Source organism: Solea senegalensis, linkage group LG13, assembly GCF_019176455.1.
Source record: "Solea senegalensis isolate Sse05_10M linkage group LG13, IFAPA_SoseM_1, whole genome shotgun sequence".
NCBI classification, from domain to species: Eukaryota; Metazoa; Chordata; class Actinopteri; order Pleuronectiformes; family Soleidae; genus Solea; species Solea senegalensis.
The window spans coordinates 15,651,567-15,671,919 of NC_058033.1; the positions used below are offsets into that span (position 1 = coordinate 15,651,567).

The 20,353-nt window shown below is 42.1% G+C and overlaps 1 protein-coding gene across 2 annotated transcripts in view; it reads left to right on the forward strand.

Annotated features, from left to right (window-relative positions):
* Positions 1 to 20,026, forward strand: part of pcdh1a (protocadherin 1a) — a 120,932-nt gene extending 100,906 nt beyond the window's left edge. For both annotated transcript variants that reach the window (XM_044042023.1, XM_044042022.1), the window contains exon 5: positions 15,441 to 20,026. In XM_044042023.1, coding sequence (XP_043897958.1) covers positions 15,441 to 15,811 — 371 coding nt within the window. In that variant the 3' untranslated portion in view covers positions 15,812 to 20,026. The remainder of the gene's footprint in view (positions 1 to 15,440) is intronic.
* Positions 20,027 to 20,353: the final 327 nt, after the last annotated feature.

The following is a 20,353-nucleotide window of genomic DNA, read 5'->3' on the forward strand; positions in this document are numbered from 1 at the left end:
GTGTGATGGCAATCTGAGCTTGACTGCTTAGTTTTTGCTTTGAAAAATTTGATACGTGATAGACTGATAAATGTTTTCCTCGAACAACCACGGCGGTAGACAAGACAGTGTAGTCCACCAGATGTGGGAACGAGTTAACAAAAGGCTCACCGAATCGAATCCATGCCATCTTAAGTCAACTTTATCTTGATCTTCCAACCAGAAGTTTGTTTTGCTTTGTAAACCAGTAAATCCCCACACCATGCATTCATTTAACACTGATTTAATGCTACGTGAGTTGTTAATCCACCGCTGCCTCCATTAGTAAATCAAAAATGTGTTGTTTTGTGACTTCTTTTTTTCACACACTGGTTTTAAGCGTTAGTGTTGTGTTAGAAAAACATGTTCTTAAGTTATCATAGACCTTAGCTGGTGATGATTAGATGTAGTAGATGAGCCTTTTGTTAAGTGGCTTAAAATCAGTTGTTTTTCCTTGTGTCCCTTCAGGCAGCCATGTTTTAATGAGGGTCTGGTACAGGGGGCACGTACTTTGCACACCCCCACTTCAAAACACCTATTGTTTCACTTTAAATAGAGGTGGGTTCATGATTAACAACCAGTAATAAAAGCAGCAACACATTGTGACTGAAAAGAAACGTGTTAAATGACAGAATAAATAAATAAATAGTATAAAACCAGTGGATAGCAGGAGCGCTTCCACGTCTGCTGTTACAAAGGGAAACACGTTCTCTGTGCTGGTGTAGATGAAAGGAGGTTTGGGTATGAGACAGGAATAGACAAGTGACTCCTCAGGTAAATGTCATGCTGTAATCAGAGAAGGGCTGTGTGATAAAAAACAGGCTATTTAATTATCAAGACTAAAGTTTAAAAAAAAAAAAATATTTCTCCATTTCCGTCTGTACTCCCGGCATCAGAGCTGTCACCTGCTGTTAAACATTCTTTCTCACCTGTGTAGAATATGTAATGGAGTTACACGTTGTGGCCCAAAAGTAGAATAAATCCACACGACAGGAGTCTACGTATCGTTGGGGCACCTCTAATTAAATGACTCACATGAACGAACGCACGGCGAATCAGACTCTGCTTCACTGGACAGTACACACAAGGCTCTCTGTGCGGAGATGCACACTTACACGCAGCCAAATCGATTACAGCGAATGGTAAGCGTACTGTATACGCGAAGACGCCGCTAGTATTTCCAGTCTAGTTGAGAGCAAAGCAATGTTTATATTCAAGTTAATCACTGGTGCTGAAAACGAAATGTGCAGCTGTGTGGTTATGCAGAGTGTGAATGTGCATGTACACACGTCGGTATATGCTAGATAAATAGAATTATGAATGCTGTAACTATGCCGAATGGCGTGTGTGTGTTATTGTGCAGTGTGTCAAACTAATATAAATGTAATCTATAGGTAAGGACATGTTTGATTATTACGGGGTCATTGCACAGGGATTGCTTGTGATACCACATGGCTAATTAAATGTTCATCAGACTGATGATATGTGAGATGCGGAGACATGCTCGCGTCTCGCTGTTCCGTTGCCTAGTGATCCGCCGTGCCTTCCAGACAGCAGGAATTTGGGACCGCCAGAAAAAATAACAGTTTGTGTCGAAGGTGTGATCCATTTCCTGGCTGGTGAGGTGTTCAAGTACTGGATGGTTGGCCGATTGGCACCGCTGGTGTTTTTTCCGTCGCTGTGTCCCAATCCAGGGAACATGCAGTTGAAGTCGTCGCAGCGCCACAACTTATGTGTGCTATTTTAAAGGCCCCTACAAATGCGTCCTTCCATTGAAAGCAAGACTAGAAAAGTGTTATATGAATATAGACCATTTATCCTAAGTGACCAGCACAGATTGTGTGACCATGCATACTTAGACTGACAATACAAGCTCCATGCTCCACTTCTTAGTCTTTGGTGGAGGAAATGTCAACGAAGAAGACAATAACCATGTGTACTTGCAGTGCATTGTATACTGTATTCCCTATTTCTGGTCCTATTCTTGTTGACTAGTCAAACGTTAAATTGTCTCTTTGTCTGCCAAATCAAACACAGGAGTTCTTCACCCTTTTGTTGTTTGGTTGCCATTGTCTTTTTTTCCAAATATCTCTGCACACACCTCTGCTTCTTCTTCTTCTTCTTCTTTGTTATGTAAAAGGAAAACAACCGACCTAATTTTAGGATTCATATAGTTGTGACCGTGCACATGCAAGCAAATTAGGCTACGCATAGACGTATGAATGTGTGTGTGTGTGTGTGTGTGTGTGTGAATGGGTGAATGGCAAAACAATAATGAAAAGTGCGAGACGTTAAAAGCTACATAAATACAGATCATTATTCTCCACAGTTGGCCCAATTATCTCATTGCCAATTTTTTTAACAGAGATTACAATCGTGTGTGATACAAGTCAAGCTTAAATAGTGTGATTTTCACTTTTTCAATACACTGTATTGAAATAGATGCATTGAGACCCGACAGAAATATGAACTACTGAATTGAATTATGATTATATTCCAATGACAGGATGAGAATTGAATTAGAATGAATTCATTATTAATTATGGAACACAGAACAATCAAAAAAAAAAAAAAAAGGGTGGAAAGTATGAATGTACACGACTGAAGGACCAGAGCTTCTCACTGTGGTTCTGCCTTCCTGGAAGAACCACAGCCCCTGGATTGGGACCCGTGGACTGTGACTGTGAATTCCGGGAAACCTGAAGTTTCCACGGTCCCTCCACAGTTTAACCAGCGGTGAGCATGTTCAACTTCATGTTGTCATGACAGCACCAGAGAGCCAGCTCTCTTCCACCTCCGGTCTGTATGCAGACTCGTCACTGTCTTGAATGAGACAGATGACTTTGCGTTATCTGTAAATTGCAGGGAGGCTTTTAAGAGACAGGTCCCTTGAGATAACAGGGGATGGGGTGTTGAAGCATCCCAGGGGGCAGCACTGTCTGGTTTCTGGATTTTCCCCAGACTCACCTGCTGCTTCCTGTCTGTCAGCGAGCTGGTGATGCACTGACAGGTGGATTCTGGCACAATGAGCTGTGTGAGTTCGGAGAGGAGGACTTCCACGCTGAAGATGATGACGATGAACGCGAAAAAAGCTTCAAAAGCTGTAAAAAAAGTAGCGTGTCAAACAAGTTGGAACAAGTACGAGTACATTGGCATCTGTTTTGCTATTGGAAAGTGAATTCGTGCATCCAGTGGTTTCAAAAATGACACTGATTTTGGTCTTTGCAAATGGGAATATAAGTATTTATTTGCATATAGAGTGGGGGAGCGATGTGATCGCAGGTTGTCACTGGCGACACGTGCAGAGGTGCATTCTAATGCTGGATGTGAATTAACACGCTTAGACCTGTCCACCTGTAATTGGACGCATAGACCCACGATGCATATTAATGTAAGGTGTGAACATGGTCTCTCATCTCCTGGGTCAGTGTATATCTCGCCTGGTTGTACAGGTTGTCTTCAGTATGCGTTGGTGGTAGTGAACGTCTCATTATTCGTTTAGCTCCCTGTCATAGCCAGACAGTTATCAACACAAAGATTCAGAACAACCAAAAGGTCGCTTTTTAGTGCAGCTTGGACTGCATTTTGGGAAGATCAGTGTATGGGTGCATATAAACACCTACCAGAAGAAGAGATGAAGATTTCCATGAAAGAATAACAGTTTTTTTTCTTACCATTAGGACATCTATAAACCCAACTTTATTAATATAAAATCAGACTCCACCTCTTCTCATTTCCTCCGATTGCTCTGTTACACGGCGCGATCAGTGGCGATGAGAAGCAGGCAGCTGTAATGAGCTGTCTGAGATGGATTCACCGAGGCAGCTTTTCTGTGAAGCGCGGGGCAGCCGAGCGTGAAAAGTCCGAGTTTGTCCTGTTAATGTGCAGCAGTTCATTCATTTTTGTTAGCCGGAGAAAGGGGATCGGGCGGGTGAATGGACGCGGGTGGCTTTCACGCTCCACGCTGGCTTAACTCCACCAGGGCAGTTTCCTCACCTGTGTGTCTTCGAAGCTCCTCCGGAGAGCTGGTGCTGCTTCCAGACAATTCCCCCTGCTGAACTTTCTGTACCCGTGATGAAGAGACTGTGTGCATGGGTTTTCTCTGCTGCAGGAAGAAAGAAAGAAAGAAAGAAAGAAAGAAAGGACAGCTGCAACCAGGTTATACACTTTATTGTATTTTATACAAAAGTAGATTTAATTCAAGGGTAAGAATAAATCATTTATATTGCACTATGTTCCAATATACAGTATTTCCACAATGATAACACATATATCATATTGTGCCGCATGAACACTGTTAAAAGTACAGAAAAAAACCCAACTTTCAAATGATGCATCATTACTTGTGCAATACTTACATTTGAAGTGTATTTTCCTCCTTCCTTCCTAAATTGGAGCATCATTTACAAACTCTATATTCTATTGAAGGAGACCTCAAACGTGTCACCTCCTCTGGAAAGTATTTACTGATGTCATAAGTCAAGTGAGAGGTAATAGAAGCTCATTTTACCAAAGACTTCCATCCAAACTGAGTTGTGGTTTTCCTCCACCCAGATGAGTTGCCCCCTGGTGGCTATTTACTATATACTTCCTCTCTAGTTGACTTAATTGAGAGAACACTGTCCAGTTTACTATTGAGGCTCAACGTGCATAACAGAATAATAAAAATATAAATATACTGTCTCCTGATGCCTGAACTACTAAATATTCAATATCAACTGTACTGTGGCCCACAAAACAGATTAAAATGAATACTGTTAAATAAAATACCTACACTGGCCCAAGAACAAATGCAAATGTCTAAATTTAGGCGCTGATGTCTCACTAATGCATTTCTGACTCAAACATGCACATTCTACTCTTGAGTCCCTGAAGTCCCCTCTGCATGAATATGAGATTGAACACGGCGTATGGAGGAGTAGTGCCGTCTATTATCGAAGCTGACTGCTCTGATTAAAGATTCAGGCAAAACTGTGTGGACCTCTTTTCTTCTCCAGGCAAAGTTAACTTTGTGGTCAAAGCATATTCGCCTGTAGACCTACCCAGTCGTTTTTATTTTCTATATAATTATTATTGACCTATGGAATAACGCTGGTGCTGCCCCGCAGTCTAATTTATAAGCTGTAAGAGCAATTCTGGTATGGTTTGAGCTAAATCAATCGATTAAGAGTCTTGAAAGTGGACTTACACGATAATCATAAGGTTTTTTTTTTTTTTTTTTTTGTTCTGATTTTTGCATTTGCTGCCGCCGCTGGAGCGGATCAATATTCCGTTGTTTAAGTATAGAAGGCAATATCCAGTCAGTAATTGGCCGGTAAGTCTGACATATTGTCGCGGTTCTCTAAACAATCATTTCACAAACCCCCCGTCGCACAAGTGCACAGATGAGGATTTCACTTAGAAAAAGCGATCCTTTGCCCTCGCAGTCCTCCGCCAGCGTTTGTCACACTTCGACAAAGCCTTAGTTCACGCGTCGACGTCAGCTCCTCAATACGAGGAGCCAGTGCGTGGCGTGATCTGCCAGCAGGTGCTCAGGCTTTGTCAAATGCACTGACGCAAAAGGCAGTCTTCAAATAAAGGAACTCGGGGATAAGGCGGCGCGATAACTGACAGGAGTGGTAGCAACACCTGCCGAACCATCCACGGTGGCGCTTCCTGACGGGGGGGCCCTGTGGCCGACATGTGTGCCCATCATCTTTTGTCAGCGGCGACCGAAGCTTCGCCTGCTGAAAATCTGCAAAAGGAGACACTGCCTGAAACTTCAATACGGGTGTCTCGCTCAGTTGTCAGCCTTGCATAGACAATTTGACTCGATGATTAGCCCCGCGTCTCCACGGCAGGATGGCGATAGATCATGTATTAGCTGCACAACTGGAATTTGCAAACACATCATTTATGCAACCAATGTCCGAACTTACAAACATTTGTCAACGTGTATGAATTTCTATAAGCGCGCTCATTTATCTGCTGCTAAGATCTCAGCCTTATTCTGAACACATCTTCAGAAAGGCATCAAGGATTATTCATTAGCCCAGCGTCAGCCGCAACAATGCACTTTAAATCGCCTGTACGCACAACAAACCGGGTACAATTTGGGTTTATTCCAGGGAGCCGTAACTGTTGCTCAGTTCCCTTGATGAATGCGCCTACCTTTAACCTTTCCATCACTGAACACACATAATTAATGTGGCATTTGCGTTCATTTTCTTTTTTTGTAATTCCAGGAATAGTAGACGTCGACGCATGTGGATCATTTGCATCGCTCCTTGTCTGTCTGCAGACCCTCTTAGCCTTAAATTGCCCTCGTAAGGCAGCTGTGAGTAGGAATTCAGATTGATGGAGACGGTTTATGGAGTGTTCTTGTTTTACGGTGTGTCGCCGTTTCTAAACCGGCGCCGCCGCCCCCCTCAGCTTTCCGTAACACCTTCGGTGTTGACTTTAACGTGGCGGTCAGTGGGTGGATTGGTCCGCGCTCTCTGTGGTTTCAAGGAAAACATGGGAGTCACGTGACAGTGAGAACAACTCTCCAGGGTAGACAAAAAAAAAAAAGAAAGAAAGAAAGAATGTACGTACGCTTTGATATAAAAATTGTCTGTGTGGGTTGGAAAATGTGGGAACAATAAGAGAGTGTTTTTTTTGTGTGTGTGTGAAAATGGTGAAGGAGGACAGGAAGTGAGAGAGGGATGTCATGTGCTGTCGCGCATAACATCAAAATGTAAAAGTCTTGTGACTTGTGTAGAGTTGTAGAGTAGAGACGATGATCATTTTTCTTTTTTGTGATGAAACGCTAACCTTCTGCTTTTGATTGTGTTTTTTTTTTTTGCAGTTTTCGTTCACGTGTTCTCATCCTGTTTTTCTCCCCCCGTGTCTCTTGTTCACTCGTCTCCTCCATTTGTCTAATTATCGTGTACCTGTGTTCCACTGGCCTCACTTAGCTGGTCCCACCGCCACTCCCTGCAGCCACGGTGCTTGCTTGCCCCTCCTTGATTGTTGTCACCTGTCTTCTGTCGTCCCCTCAGCACATATTCCCCTCTCATCTCTCTGTTGTTGCTTTTGCTTTTAGGAATTTTCGAGAATTTGGAGTTTGTTATTTTTGCTCTTCTGTCACATTGGGCTTGCATTCGGGCAACACATGGCAACACGTGGGAATTTAGGTGTTCCGAGTCATGGAGGGCGGAAAAAAAGCTCTTGCTCTGTGTATTCATTATTATGAATTAATATTATTTAAATAAAGGTGATAATTAATGTGATCATCTTTATTTAACCAGGGAATCCTCACTAACATCTAAAATCTATTTTAGACAAGCAGCAGCACATTTAACAGCGTTACAGACACATTAAGACATAATAGTCATTAAACATTCATCTAAAAGAAGAATCAATCAGATTTTTGATGCCTGTTAATAATCCATCATCATTTCTTGTGGTTTTTTTTTTTTTTAACCATTCTGTGATAGAGGATGTGATGATGGACCGGGAAAAACACAGTGAGCTGTTGATGTCTGACCCAGACTTTGTTGAGTTTCTTGAGGAAGTGTAGTCATTGATGGTCTTTTGCAATTATGAGCTCAGTGGGAGATTCTCAAGGTTCGAGTGTTTCTTTTTTACTTTTTAAAGTTTCCGTTTATTGCACAAGAACGGTTTTAAGATGCTCTCGGAGGTCGCTGAGGAAACCAATTAAACTGGGCGACATTCCTGTGAATTTATTCATGTTTGCCACTTAAAATCGAAATCATAAAAACAATTCAATCAGTGCCACTCTTTTTAGGTTCAGGGTAAATGATAACATTTGTATTTCAAGCAGCAAAGAGACTCTCGCACACGGTCTGAAATAACAAGGAAACCTTTCACTTCACTGCTGCAATGTTTTGGCACTAGACCTTTATCAGGCAACAATGGAAAAAAAAAAAAAGGGGAAGCCATCAGTGAAATACAGATTTTTGAAGAACAAATCATGAATATCATTAAATAGAACATGTTTGTCATTGATTTATTAAAAATATTTCTGATGAATATAGTGATGACTTTTTTTTCACTTTTTTACCTTTTGCAGTCATGAATTACAAAGTTGTAACTTGTTGGGCTTTCCCAGAAGTCTTCGAAGGACTGTCGCTACTAAGGAAAGATCCTTTTTTTTTGTTTGTTTTGAGAAACACCAAGTGTTTCTTTTCCATTTCAGGTTATTGCTCATACACAGAAAGAGTCCGTGTTGGTAATCATGCAATCACGCGTTTTCATTTCGTTATGTTGGTAAAAGTCAGGCGCCATCATGGGCCGTGGTCTAAAAACCCGCCAGCGCTGTATCTGAATGGTTAACTGCGGCTTTATCTCACGACTCACTTTCAGTAAAGGGGAAGTGACAAAGCCGTCAAGCCTCCACATTCTAATTTTGCTTGTGAGATGTGAAAGGTTTGTATTCCATGACAAGAAACAAGGGAATTGTGTGTGTGTGTGTGCAGACAACATGTTAGTTTCGCCTAAAAATGCACCTCTGGGTGAAAAAATAAAAAGGTGTGTGCGTGTGTGGTTTGGGGGGATGCTGCGTGTTTTTGGTAGCTTTTGCTTACTGTGAGGAAAGCGCTGTGAGCACTTGAATAACAAGACTTGACATGTCACAGCGAAAGAAATACAAAACCCTGGCTTCCTGTTGTTTTGCCTCCATGGATGACAACAACCGAACGCATTCACACAATTATTGCACTCATAACCAGCAGCAGACACTAATGCCGGCTCATTTCTTCTTCTCCCTTATGTTTGCTGTGACATTTTCTTGAGTCATGTATGAGCAGTTTGCAGGGAACCCTAAATTTAATATCACTCATACTCTCCAAAGATGATAGAGACTGCTTTCCCCCCGTTATTCCCTCCGTGAGCTGTGGGTTTCTCATATTTGTCCGCCATCGATCATAGCAGTGTGGCGCGCACACACTGGGCTGCAGCCGGTGGGGGAGAGGCTGCAATCAAACAGAGAGGAGCAGTGTGAAATCTCAGGAAGAGGCAGCTTCCCCCATGCCCGTGGGCAGGGGATCAGAAGATGAGGATGCCTGCCTCAAACACTCAGCACCTCCCATTGGCACCCTGATGCAAGCTGCATGCAAACCCACTCCTCACATGGATCTGCAAGCCGGGGGTTAAGCTCTGTGTGTACCGCCACTCTGAGGGCGCAGTGCATGGTATGCTGCAGCAATCTTTAAAGCGTCTTTAAAGCTTCACCGATGTGGCAGTGAAGGGGGAAATTATTATTATTGTTTTGTTTTGAGTTTTTATTTGTTTTCGTGTCGGGGTCAAAATCGCCTCTGTTTCGTCTTTATGAGCAGAAACAATATCATATTATTTGTTCTTTATCTGGAAAAAAAAAACAAAACCATCGAACCAGACTTCCTTAGCTCTTGTTGGGTGACCTATCTCTGGATTTGAACCGGCAAACTTCCTGTTTCAAGCCCAATTCCTTTCCTCTTGACCAGGGGCCACCGAGTTTGAAGCCTGTCAAGACAACTGTTGATGTGATGAACAGCCAAACATTTATAGATAGATTAGATACTTAAATAAAGATATGGATTGGTGTAATATTAAAATGATATGTTAATATGTAGCAAACCCTTTAAGAAATGAGTCAACATTGGTAATTAATACAATAAAGTTTCAGATTAGTTGAATTCTGTTTCTAAGTCGAATAATCCTGTTAATTGTCGTTGTGGAACGAAACCCAAAAATTTGAGTTAAAATACTCAAATTTCATAGAGGATGAACATTTTATTTATATATATATGTATATATATACATATATACATATATGTATATATGTATATATGTAAGTGGTCATCACTGGATAAACATAAATCCGGACCAGTTACAATTTATATTGATACTGAAGAGATGTAGTGTATATTGCAAAATAGAAAGTGGTGTTGAATTATGGTCTGGTCCTAATTGCTGCCTAGAAACCCTGGACCTTTAATGCAAGTGGATGGGACTGACCCAGTGTATATAAGGGAAACACTGTGGGTGCAATATTTCCTCAAGACTGGAGGTGAAGAATTGTGCTGTGCAGGGAGGAGGAGGAGGAGGAGGAGGAAATGTCATTGAGTCATTGCTTTTCAAAACCAAATCACAGGCTCTCTAAATCCAGTCAACCTGTTCCAGCCACTGGCATAATAGTGCTGTGGTTTGCCCATTTGTTCTCCATTGTCCATCTTAGCTCTCCATCCATGACATGCCAGACTATAAAGTCTAAAGTTTTGGGTTTTTTTTCTGTCTTAAATCTGAGCAGATTTATTTCAGGTCCAGGTCCAACAGAAAACAGGTTTGAGTGGGTGTGAAAATTCCAATTTTCCCAACGCGCCTTTGGCTCTCGCTTCACATCACGCTCGACTCATTTCCTCCATCGCATGTCCATCAAATATTCAAAGAGTGATTGTTGCAGTGAAGTGTAATGTGCTGCGCGCACGGTACTGCATTCTCCCACACTGTATGTGGGTTCCACAGATGGCTAATGGTGACAGCCAGAGGCAGATACCAAAGTATAATTATCAGTATTGACTAGTCTATATTCCAGATTTGAGCGTGACAGAGAGTTCCTGTTGACGTTCTGTCATCACATGCTGTTATAACTATTTATTCTTATTATTACATGTTAAAAAGCTAAAACGATGTGCACTAAAGAACAATAACGACACCATGCAATGACAATTACTCCAACATGACACGTTGCCGTTGGTTTAAAGTAGATAAAATTCCAATGGCACTTCATTAAAATAAAACCACATAGATTTTAGATGAATCATTAACAGACAAGGTAATGGCCTACTAAAATAGCTGGCATTAGAAATTCTATGTTCTCGCTCAATGACGTGCAATATGTGCTTTGGCACTGTTGGAAGAAAAATGGCAGACGTTGGCAAGCCAGTCGCTGTATTTAGCTGTCATCGCTGATTTTCTGGCCCTTGATGATTATGAACATGGTTCAGAATGTGCTGTAATTCCTGTCACAGTTGCGGTATCATTATACGTTAAATGACTTCTTTTGCTTGGCATTGCATTGAATTTGCCCTATTTATATTTTCTAAAAACACGGACGACCTTAAGGAAATTACCAACCTCACTGTCAGTGATGTGTGGATGTGTCAGTTTAACATGGTAAATTATAACAGAATGAAAAAAAGAAATAATGCATTTATGCGTGTGAGCAGGCTAGCACAGAATAAATGATTAGAAGGCACCACTAAAGGCAGAGTGCCAAGCAAGCTCAAAACATGTGTGATGGAAACGGGTTTTGTTGTTGCTTCCATCAGTTATTGTAGGAAAAGTTTGCATCTGGTCCACCGTTTCTGCCATTTTTACATTGCTCTTGAATGCAGAAGCCGGTGTTGTTGATGTTACTCAGTTGTGTGATTCCTAAACTTCATCAGTCACAGCAGCTACTATCACTTCCCCTTGGGTGTCTCTCAGGATGTTGCTTCCCCTGTCGCTTGTCCTTCCCTTTCCTCCATAAACCCAGTTGATACGACCCTTATCACTGACTTGGCCTCCACATGCTCTCTTGACCCTACGCCCATGGCTTTGGGAAGAGCCTGCTTTCCCTCTGTTTGCTGTCACATTTGGGGCATGGTTAATGCATCTCTCCAACTTGGTACTGTATCAGCCTGAAAACGGCCTCTGTTACCCCCATCCTGAAAAAGGCAGGTGAGGACCCCGCTGACCTCTATAACTATCGGCCAATCTCCAACGTCCTGTTTCTCAGCAAGATCCTCGAAAGAGTAAATGCTGCCCATGTCCCCCAATGATCGCTGTAAAACGCTCCAATCTGCCGACGGGATCCATCATAGAACCAAAACTGCGCTGGTCAAGCTCACTAATGATCTTATGATGGCTGCTGACTCTGGTTGCATCAGCATCCGGTTCTTGCCAGATCTTACCGCAACGTTCCTCTGAAGCCCTTGTTCTACTCCTACATTTCTGACAGGAAACAGTTTGTCACCATTCATGGTTCATACTCACAAAGTTCCGTCCTTGGCTCTCTCTTCTCCATATAGAGTACATGCTCCCACCTGGCCAGATTATCCGCCACCATGGTTTAAATGTCCGCTGCTATGCTGACGATACCCAACTCTATGTCAGCACATCTCAATCCACAATCCAAGATCTCTTATCGACTGTTTGCGATCTCAGAAATATCCCCACACTCCGACCGTCACTCCCCGATTCTGTCGCTGAAACCCTCATCCATGCATTCACAACATCATGCCTGGACTCCTGCAACGCTGTTCTTTGTGGGGTCCCCAAGAAAATGCTGGGTAGGCTCCAACATGTTCAGAACTCTGCTGCCAGGGTTCTCACTCGGACCAAACCTCGGGCAACACGTCACCCCATGCACTGGCTCCCCATTTAGTTCCAGGATCATCTTCAAGCTTCTCCTCCATTGCGCCAAGTCTCTCTCAGCCTCCATCATGTGCACCATCTCCCCCGGAACCTGTAGGTCTGCTGACCTCTGCTTTGGAGTCTTTTCAATCTAAGCAACACTTGTTCCTGCAGGTTTTTGCTACCTGATTGTTTTTCTTTTGTCTTTTTTTCTACTTACAGTTCGTTGGCTACTTCCTTTTCCGTTGCACTTATTTGCATTTACCCGCTGGAAAAGATGTAGTCACCTCCCCCTCCCAAGAGGCGTGGCCAGCAGACGCAGATCAAAATGCCTCTGTATGCAACTGGATAGACCTACAACCAATCAGACCAATAATCAGGATGACATATGCAGAGCGTCAACAAACGTGCTTGTTATAGTGTCCTACGAGCGATGGCTATCTAGTTACGACTTTCCCCTGGGGGATGACGCTTTAAACGGAAGCAACAACCAAATCGAAAGACAGCTGCTCTTCCGTGGTCACCGTGTTAGATGTTGTGGAAATTGTGTAGTCGTTTCTTGCCAGACATGTCTGCAGAGTGGAAATAAATTCCTGGCTGATTTGGCTGGTACCTTTTCACGTTAAGCATGAAAACGTTTGGGGCGACATGCCATTTATTTATTTATTTTTTTAAAAACCTTTTAAACTCTAACATAATGTAGTGTACCATCTTGCGGGGTTAACATTTGGCAACTGGAGCCAAAGACAGGTCGGGTATCGTGGATGTGTGAAAGGAAATGTTGGCCATCTGTTCCATCCATTAACGGGTGATCAGCAATTTGATTTGTTGTTATGCTTTAATGTGGAGGGTATTGTGAGGAAATTAGATTAAAAAACGTAATCCTTATGCTTCTTCTGTATACGTGTAACTGTCGATTTATGCCTCGCGTGTTTTCACCGCAAACACCATGGCGTGCACTCACGTGATGCTAATTTTTTCATTTTCATTCATTAAGAAGGAAAATTTGCACATTCGTGACATGCGAAGCATTTCAGAAATTTATTTTTTTTTTTCTCCCCCAAGACACTGAGTTTCAGTTGTGTTGCCACATGCCGAATTTTAAACATGGCAGCTCGGCGTGGCGTAAAAAAACCTCCTGGAAACTGTGGAGAGGTTTTTAATCAAGTGTGAAATCCTTTTGGGGGAGATTCCTACGCGACGGTGCTTGTGCTCAGGAGCTGCACTCCTCAACCCTCTTCCCCATGATCATTCTGAGTAGCAAGACTCCCATTTCACTTCAGCGATGCATGCACACAATGCTCTTAGCTGGAATGAGACAATTAAACTTCAGTCATCGTGCATCAGGAGGTGTGCGTACACACGGTTAACCCGCCTTTTCTTCAAGCACTAAATCCAGTGTCTTATTCCCTAATCAGGCATAAAAATGTAGTTCATTCATTGGCCTGGTAAACAGAGAGAAGATTTTGCCACTTAGGCATAATGAAATAATTAAGCATGAATAAGGCAGAACATTGCTTAGTTGTGAAGTAAATGTATTAAATAGCCTCAACATCGAGCTATTTAAGGATTACAGGCACAATGAGATTAACTGCAACAATACATCAAGCAATGCATTCTTCTTGTTCAATTATTATTATTTCAATAAACAATGGAACACGTATGTGTAGATTATCCATGAGAAATCATAATTTTACACATAAATAAGGAAAATGAAGTGACATTCCATTCATTTATTATTCAAATCTTAAGTTGCGCCCGATTGACGCACGAGCTGTCTCACTTTGGTTTTTTGATAGATGAGTGCCTTCCAGATGCAGTGCTTTTTTTTTCTCCTACAGCCTCAGAGGTCTGACATTTTGTGGGATAATTATCTCGCCAGTGGTCATGAGTACAATACTGATGGTACGCCTCACAGGCTTACTGTCAGGCTGGCATTTCTCTATTAGCCGTGAACTCTCTCCGCCACCTCTGTAGTACGTCATCTCTTGCGGTTACATCATTTTCGTGCGGCCGCATCTTTCTCCTTCACACACACACACACACACGGACTGTCGGATTGGTGCGTCAATGATGGACGTGTTCTTTCATCATGGCATTCATCACAGGAATCAAAACTTTACACAGAGGGCACATCTCACATCTCTGTCGTCTGTTCCTCCCTTCCCAGACATCGATTTGGCTGTCCCGCGCTCAGACTGAAGGGATAACAAAGATAAACGCCGCGGTATTTCCATTTAAACACGGCTGTATGTTAAGCATGTCAACAGGTGGGGCTGCTTAACAAGCCTGTTGTTTACCAGCTGCACCATTTCTGGTAAACAAATATGCATATTTAGTTTTCACTCCCCCTCTGCTTTAGTGATAGTTACAGCAAAGTTATTTTGGAGTGCTCGCAGCTTGTAAATCACAAATGAGGTCACTGGGTCATGGACCCATTTATTTAATTAGAAACAGCTGAATTTAAAAAAAAAAAAAAAAAGGATGATAATCAAGGGCAGGGAACTCATTTCAGCACTGTCAATCAATAAATCATTCAGCGGCGTGTTTTTTTTTTGCCCAAAGGGACCGAGACATTCTCTGTGTATGCATGAGTGTGTTGTATTTTGTCTCTTTTCCTTATAGTGTTGACATATATTTGCAGCAGCAGTTGCTACTTACAAATCACACAAACTGGAAATCAATATGTTGCCACGGAAAGCATTAACAATACAGTGATATACTTTATTAGAAACACATCAGACAAAGTGCTTTTGGATTTTTTCTAAATGGCACAGACGCAGCATGCTGTCTCCTGTATGTATCACGGACTGCACACACACACACACACACACAGGAGCAGTCATTACATAGTGCATAGCAACAGCTACATAGCAACTGCTGCTGACTGCTTAGCAACAGCTGCAAAGACTTCGAGGTGTGTGTGTGTGTGGGGGGGGGTGGTGGTGTTGGCATTTCATGGAGTGTTTTAGATGACTCCATTTCTGTTTTTCAAAATGCCTTTTTATGAATATTGCTCAGATCTTGTTCTTGATGAGACTCCCTTGTCTCCGTCTCACACGCAGATATCCGCTCCCTCCCTGACGTGGCGATGACTGGAAACTGTACGCCGGAGTGCAGCGAACTGGGCCACTCAGACGCCTGCTGGATGCCGGGGCATCCCTCCCCCGTACGCAAGACCAGGAATCCACCCAAACTCTCCACCTTTGTGCCTTACCAGGAGAGAGGGAGCCTGGGTCGCCTGGCGAATGGGAGCGCCAGGCTGGGTGGCGAGGAGCACCGGTCGCGCCTTCCGCCCTCCCGCAGTGCCTATTCCAGTGGTGGTCACGACGCCAGTCAGGACTGCCCCTTAGAGGAGGTGCCCCTCAGCGCGGCCTCCGAGTTCCCGCCCACCTCCCCGCCTGCCCACACTCCTAAAAGGGAAATCTACCTGTGAGATTTATCATCTCTAATCAGTGCACAAATGAAGAAAGATTACACCCACTTTGGAAGGAAAAAAAAAAGGCTGTTCACACACTAAAGCCAATGCCCATTTTGTAGGTAACAGTAGGCTGTGACTTCATTCACTTCCTGGCATGGACACTTGCTTTTGTCATTTCCTCATTAAATTATTAATTTATTTGCATATTTATTAAGAATTCCACAAAGTTAATAAATCACTCACTCACCCACTCACTCACTCACTCACTCACTCACTCATTTATTTATACAAGAATCCTGAAGGATACAATTCAAAATGGTTTAGTAGGAAACACAGATGGTAACTGCTACTTTAGTAGTAAGTGATTATTGTTGTAGTTAGCCAAGTCCCATTCTGTGAAGTGATCGTTTCAAAATTTGAAAGTTGTGCTCAGTGCTCTTGTGCCATTATTAGATATCATTTTTAATAGAAAGCCAGTCGGGCCATATCAAAAGGCAAGACTTTTGACTAACAATCAACTGAAATGGTCTTATCTTAATGTACAGTGCTGTAAATACATTTGAATGGTGTGTTCTACATATATTTTTGTCCTGCAAAAAGTGAAAGAAAAAAAAAAAAATGGAATTGCCTCAGAGGTTTTTTTGAATATTTAAGCTTTTCTTTGCTGCTGCTGTTTAAACTTGATTGAAAACATCTCCAGGAGTAGAGCTTGATATTGTGGAAGGCGTTTATCCACTTCATGCAGCGTCTCTCTCTCTCTCTCTCTCTCTCCCTCTCTCTCTCTCTCTCTCTCTCTCTCTCTTTCACACACACACACGCACACACACACGCACACCTCGGAAACCTAATCATAGTAGAATGGCCTTTACCTCTGCTCCCCGTAGAGCTCTGACACTGGTGGAGAAAGCTGTGTGGAAACATTTAAACTGACAGTGTCTTTCCACTGACTCTCAGCACTGTGACCTATCGCTCCATCATATAAACGCTTGAGTTGGCCACAGAAGCCCTAGAGTCACGTTGATCGGATGCAGACTTACTCACGCAGGATGCATTCAGATCAGCGTTTCTTCTCACTGTGTATATATATATATATAAAAAAAACAACAACCTGTGACTCACCCTTTCGATTAAAATCACATCAGAATGTCACTTCAGTGCGCTTATATCTATTGTGACATTGCAGGGTGAGTCTAACTAGTAAGTAACGATATATTGAATAGCCACCAGGGGGCAGATCTGCTGGTTCCAAAAAGAACTCTACTATTTGAACGGATGTCTTCATCGATCTACCCTCTATGTAAGAACTTCAGTAGATCCAACGGTCACATGTGTCATTTACGTGAAAGGGGCACTTGAGCGTTGAGAGCCGCTGGAGAGACGGAGCACTTTCGAAAGTTAATACCCTAGCTGCTATTGATGAGCGCGCTGCATTCAGAGGCACAGGCGTCTTGTTTTTAAAGTAGCACTTCTCACGCCGCGTGTATATGTGCGTCTTCTGGAGTGAAACCCGGGGGCTCACAGAAAATGTGAATTTTTACCCAGTGAGCACACGTGGTTTTAAGTAATGTGTTCTCAGAAACGCAACGATAATAATAATAATAATGATAAAAAGAAATGTTTGTTTTAGTATCACTAATTATAATCTACTGAAGCAGACGATTGTTGAATCCAAACAGATCTGCAGAGCAGGAGTGGGGCATGATTTACTGAACCTCCAGTCAGTGATGATCTTGTATTGGGAAAAACGTTCTTAATAAGTTATTAGGTAGTTTCCTCCTCTGGCTGCTGAAGAGAGAATGGAAATTAGGGCACAGGCTTTCCTTCCATTTAGAAAGATTTTTTTCAGGCTAATCTGACAAATATGGATGAAGGACGATGTATATTAGTTGGTAATTGGACGTTAATGATGACTACACTATAGGCTGCCTTACAACATCAGAGTCTTTGGTTTCAACATTGATTCTAATAGATTTGTAGATACCTTTCACCTCTGCAGAGTATTTCCACAGTCAGATTGTGTCTCTGAGTGAGGACGGAAGAACCTAAACTGGACATTTCCTAATTAGGGTGAGTAATGAGTCCTGAGCTAGGGCATGTGTATGAGCACACCCCCAGGACAAGGCACCCACCAGATAATGCAAATCCACCCGCAGAGCTACAATCAGTTAAAAGGGGGGTATTTTTATCAGCACTTACCTCATCACGCTGCCACTGCAAACTGCATTTAGAATAATTAAACCGAAAACATATGGAAATTACTGGACACGGCCATGATTAAATAAGGTGGGCGATTATCCTGCCTTGAGGGGGAGAAAAGCACATTATTCCATTTTCAAAGCCATTTAGCGACTGAAATAAAATTCAAACAACAGCCATGATACACTGTGATTAAAGCCCCCACCCCAAACGCCCCACTCAGAGCTGTGGAGAGTCAGCGTCGTGGACTAAAAGCACTGGGTACGACCACTGACCTGGAATTAACAAGTGAGAAAGACGGCATTGAGTGATAAAACCGACGTCACGTCGCCTCAATCATCATTTTTTCTGTATTTACACGCTTGATTCACTATTCACAACTGCTTTGCGTCCAGAGTTATCCCTGGCGATGAATCAAAACCCAACTCACCGGGACTCTTATCGTGTTTTGTTGTTTCGTTTTGGAAAGCTGGTATGTCACTTTCAAAATCAAGATTGAACGTTGCTACACCACTTTTCAGAAGCTTTGGTGTCACATTGTTTTATTTGGACTGAAGGCCAAGCTGAGCTGACAGCGCCCTCTTCTGGACCATGTGGTAATTACTTCAGAAGGTCTGAGGCACTTCTAGACTGTTAAATGGGGTCTATATAGGCCCAGGGTTGGAACAGTTTTTCAAATTTCGGCTAAAAAGTGACAGCCCTAGTATATTAATTAAATGAGCTCACTCTCAGCAGATAAGTCGTAATCACTGCTGCACCGAACGGAATGACAGGAGTTTGATTTAAGTCCTCTGCATAACAAAAACATCCCCCCCCCACCTCTCTCTCTTTCTGTCTTTCTCTCTCGTGATGAGTCGGACTCCTTCGCTCCAGTTGATAACAACCTCCTGCCACTCAGCCCCGGAACAATATATCACCAGGTCTGACCTTTCTTTCGAACTCATGCTGAATGAACTTCTCAACCAAACACAGAGCGGCTCTGCTTGATGAAAGCAAGGGGACAACATGAAGCACCCAACACAGAACACACACGCACTCGAAAAGTATGTGGAATAATGTTTGATTTGTACTTAACATTGATTTAATGTTAATTCACTGGAGTATCTTTTGCCTCTCTGTAGTATGTATTGTATGGTGATGATTTCTGTGGACAGATGGATAAATTACTGTTCTGAAATTGGCAAGGGATTTTCTCTCTTTCTTCTCCTTTATTTAATTATTTTTTATCCCGTTCCGATCAAAGACTCTTAACAAACTGGTTGTGTGGAAAAAAAAAAATATATATATATAAATACATAAATCTGTTGGTGGTGTAGTGTACATAGATCTCCACAACCATGTGTCTGCTGTCAGGCAGGCTGATGATTTTAGCATGAATTCCAAAGATAATTGGTAGAAACTGTTTACTCTTCTTTTTTTTTTCTCTCCTTCTATTTTGCTTTCTGAAATGTCAGTGCTGGTTCATATTCAAAAATGCCCTATCTCCCAAAATGAACTGAAATTAAATGAACATCTCATGTTTTCTCTCTTTCTCTCTCGCTTTTTTATTTCACAGTTCATCTAGAGCAAAGACAATTGCCTTGAAAATGTCTTTGCAAGAGAGAATCTAGTTATTATCCTAATTGTTGGTTATATTTATATAGGATAAAAATGCTTGTGATGCCATGTTTTTGTACAGTTTTATGTACATAAAAGTGAAGCTTTCTAAAAGCTTCGAGAAAAGCCGATGGCATATAAAAATTGTAACATGTTTTTTCTTCAGATGTGCACATTTTGCCTTGGTTGGATTGACCTTTGCTGAGTCAGTGTGAATGTGGCCGTTCTATGCCTGCACTGTAGTCATTCACCGGCTCCCACCTCCTGAGGACTTAATCAGTTTTTATGTTTATCGTGAACAGTGAATCGTCTTATCTTACTGGTTTGTTCAACTCCTGTGTTCTGCTTCGTTCCGTTTCCGCATGTAGACAAATTATCTTGTAATACTGTAAGTCCTCATGAACTTTGTAATAAAATCACTTCAGGGAAAAAAAAAAAGAGCGCTTTCAGTGTTTTCTGTGTTTTTTTTTTGAAAAATTGTTCTCATTTTAAATGTAAATTAAGTATATAGTCATAAAATGACAATGGCATGTCATCCAGGAAAAATGTTCAATTAAATCACTTCAGTGACAGAAATGGTACGTTAACTTTATTCACAAAAATAACCCTGAAAAGCCTCACTACTCCTTTAAAAAAATGTCTTAACCACAGGAGTACAAAAACAAAGCTGTAGAGAAGCCTTAAAATGGCCAGTGAAAGCAGAGAGCAACAGAAGTTGATGACAGATGCCGGTGTGTATCATTTTGTCTTGGAGAGAAAAGCAAT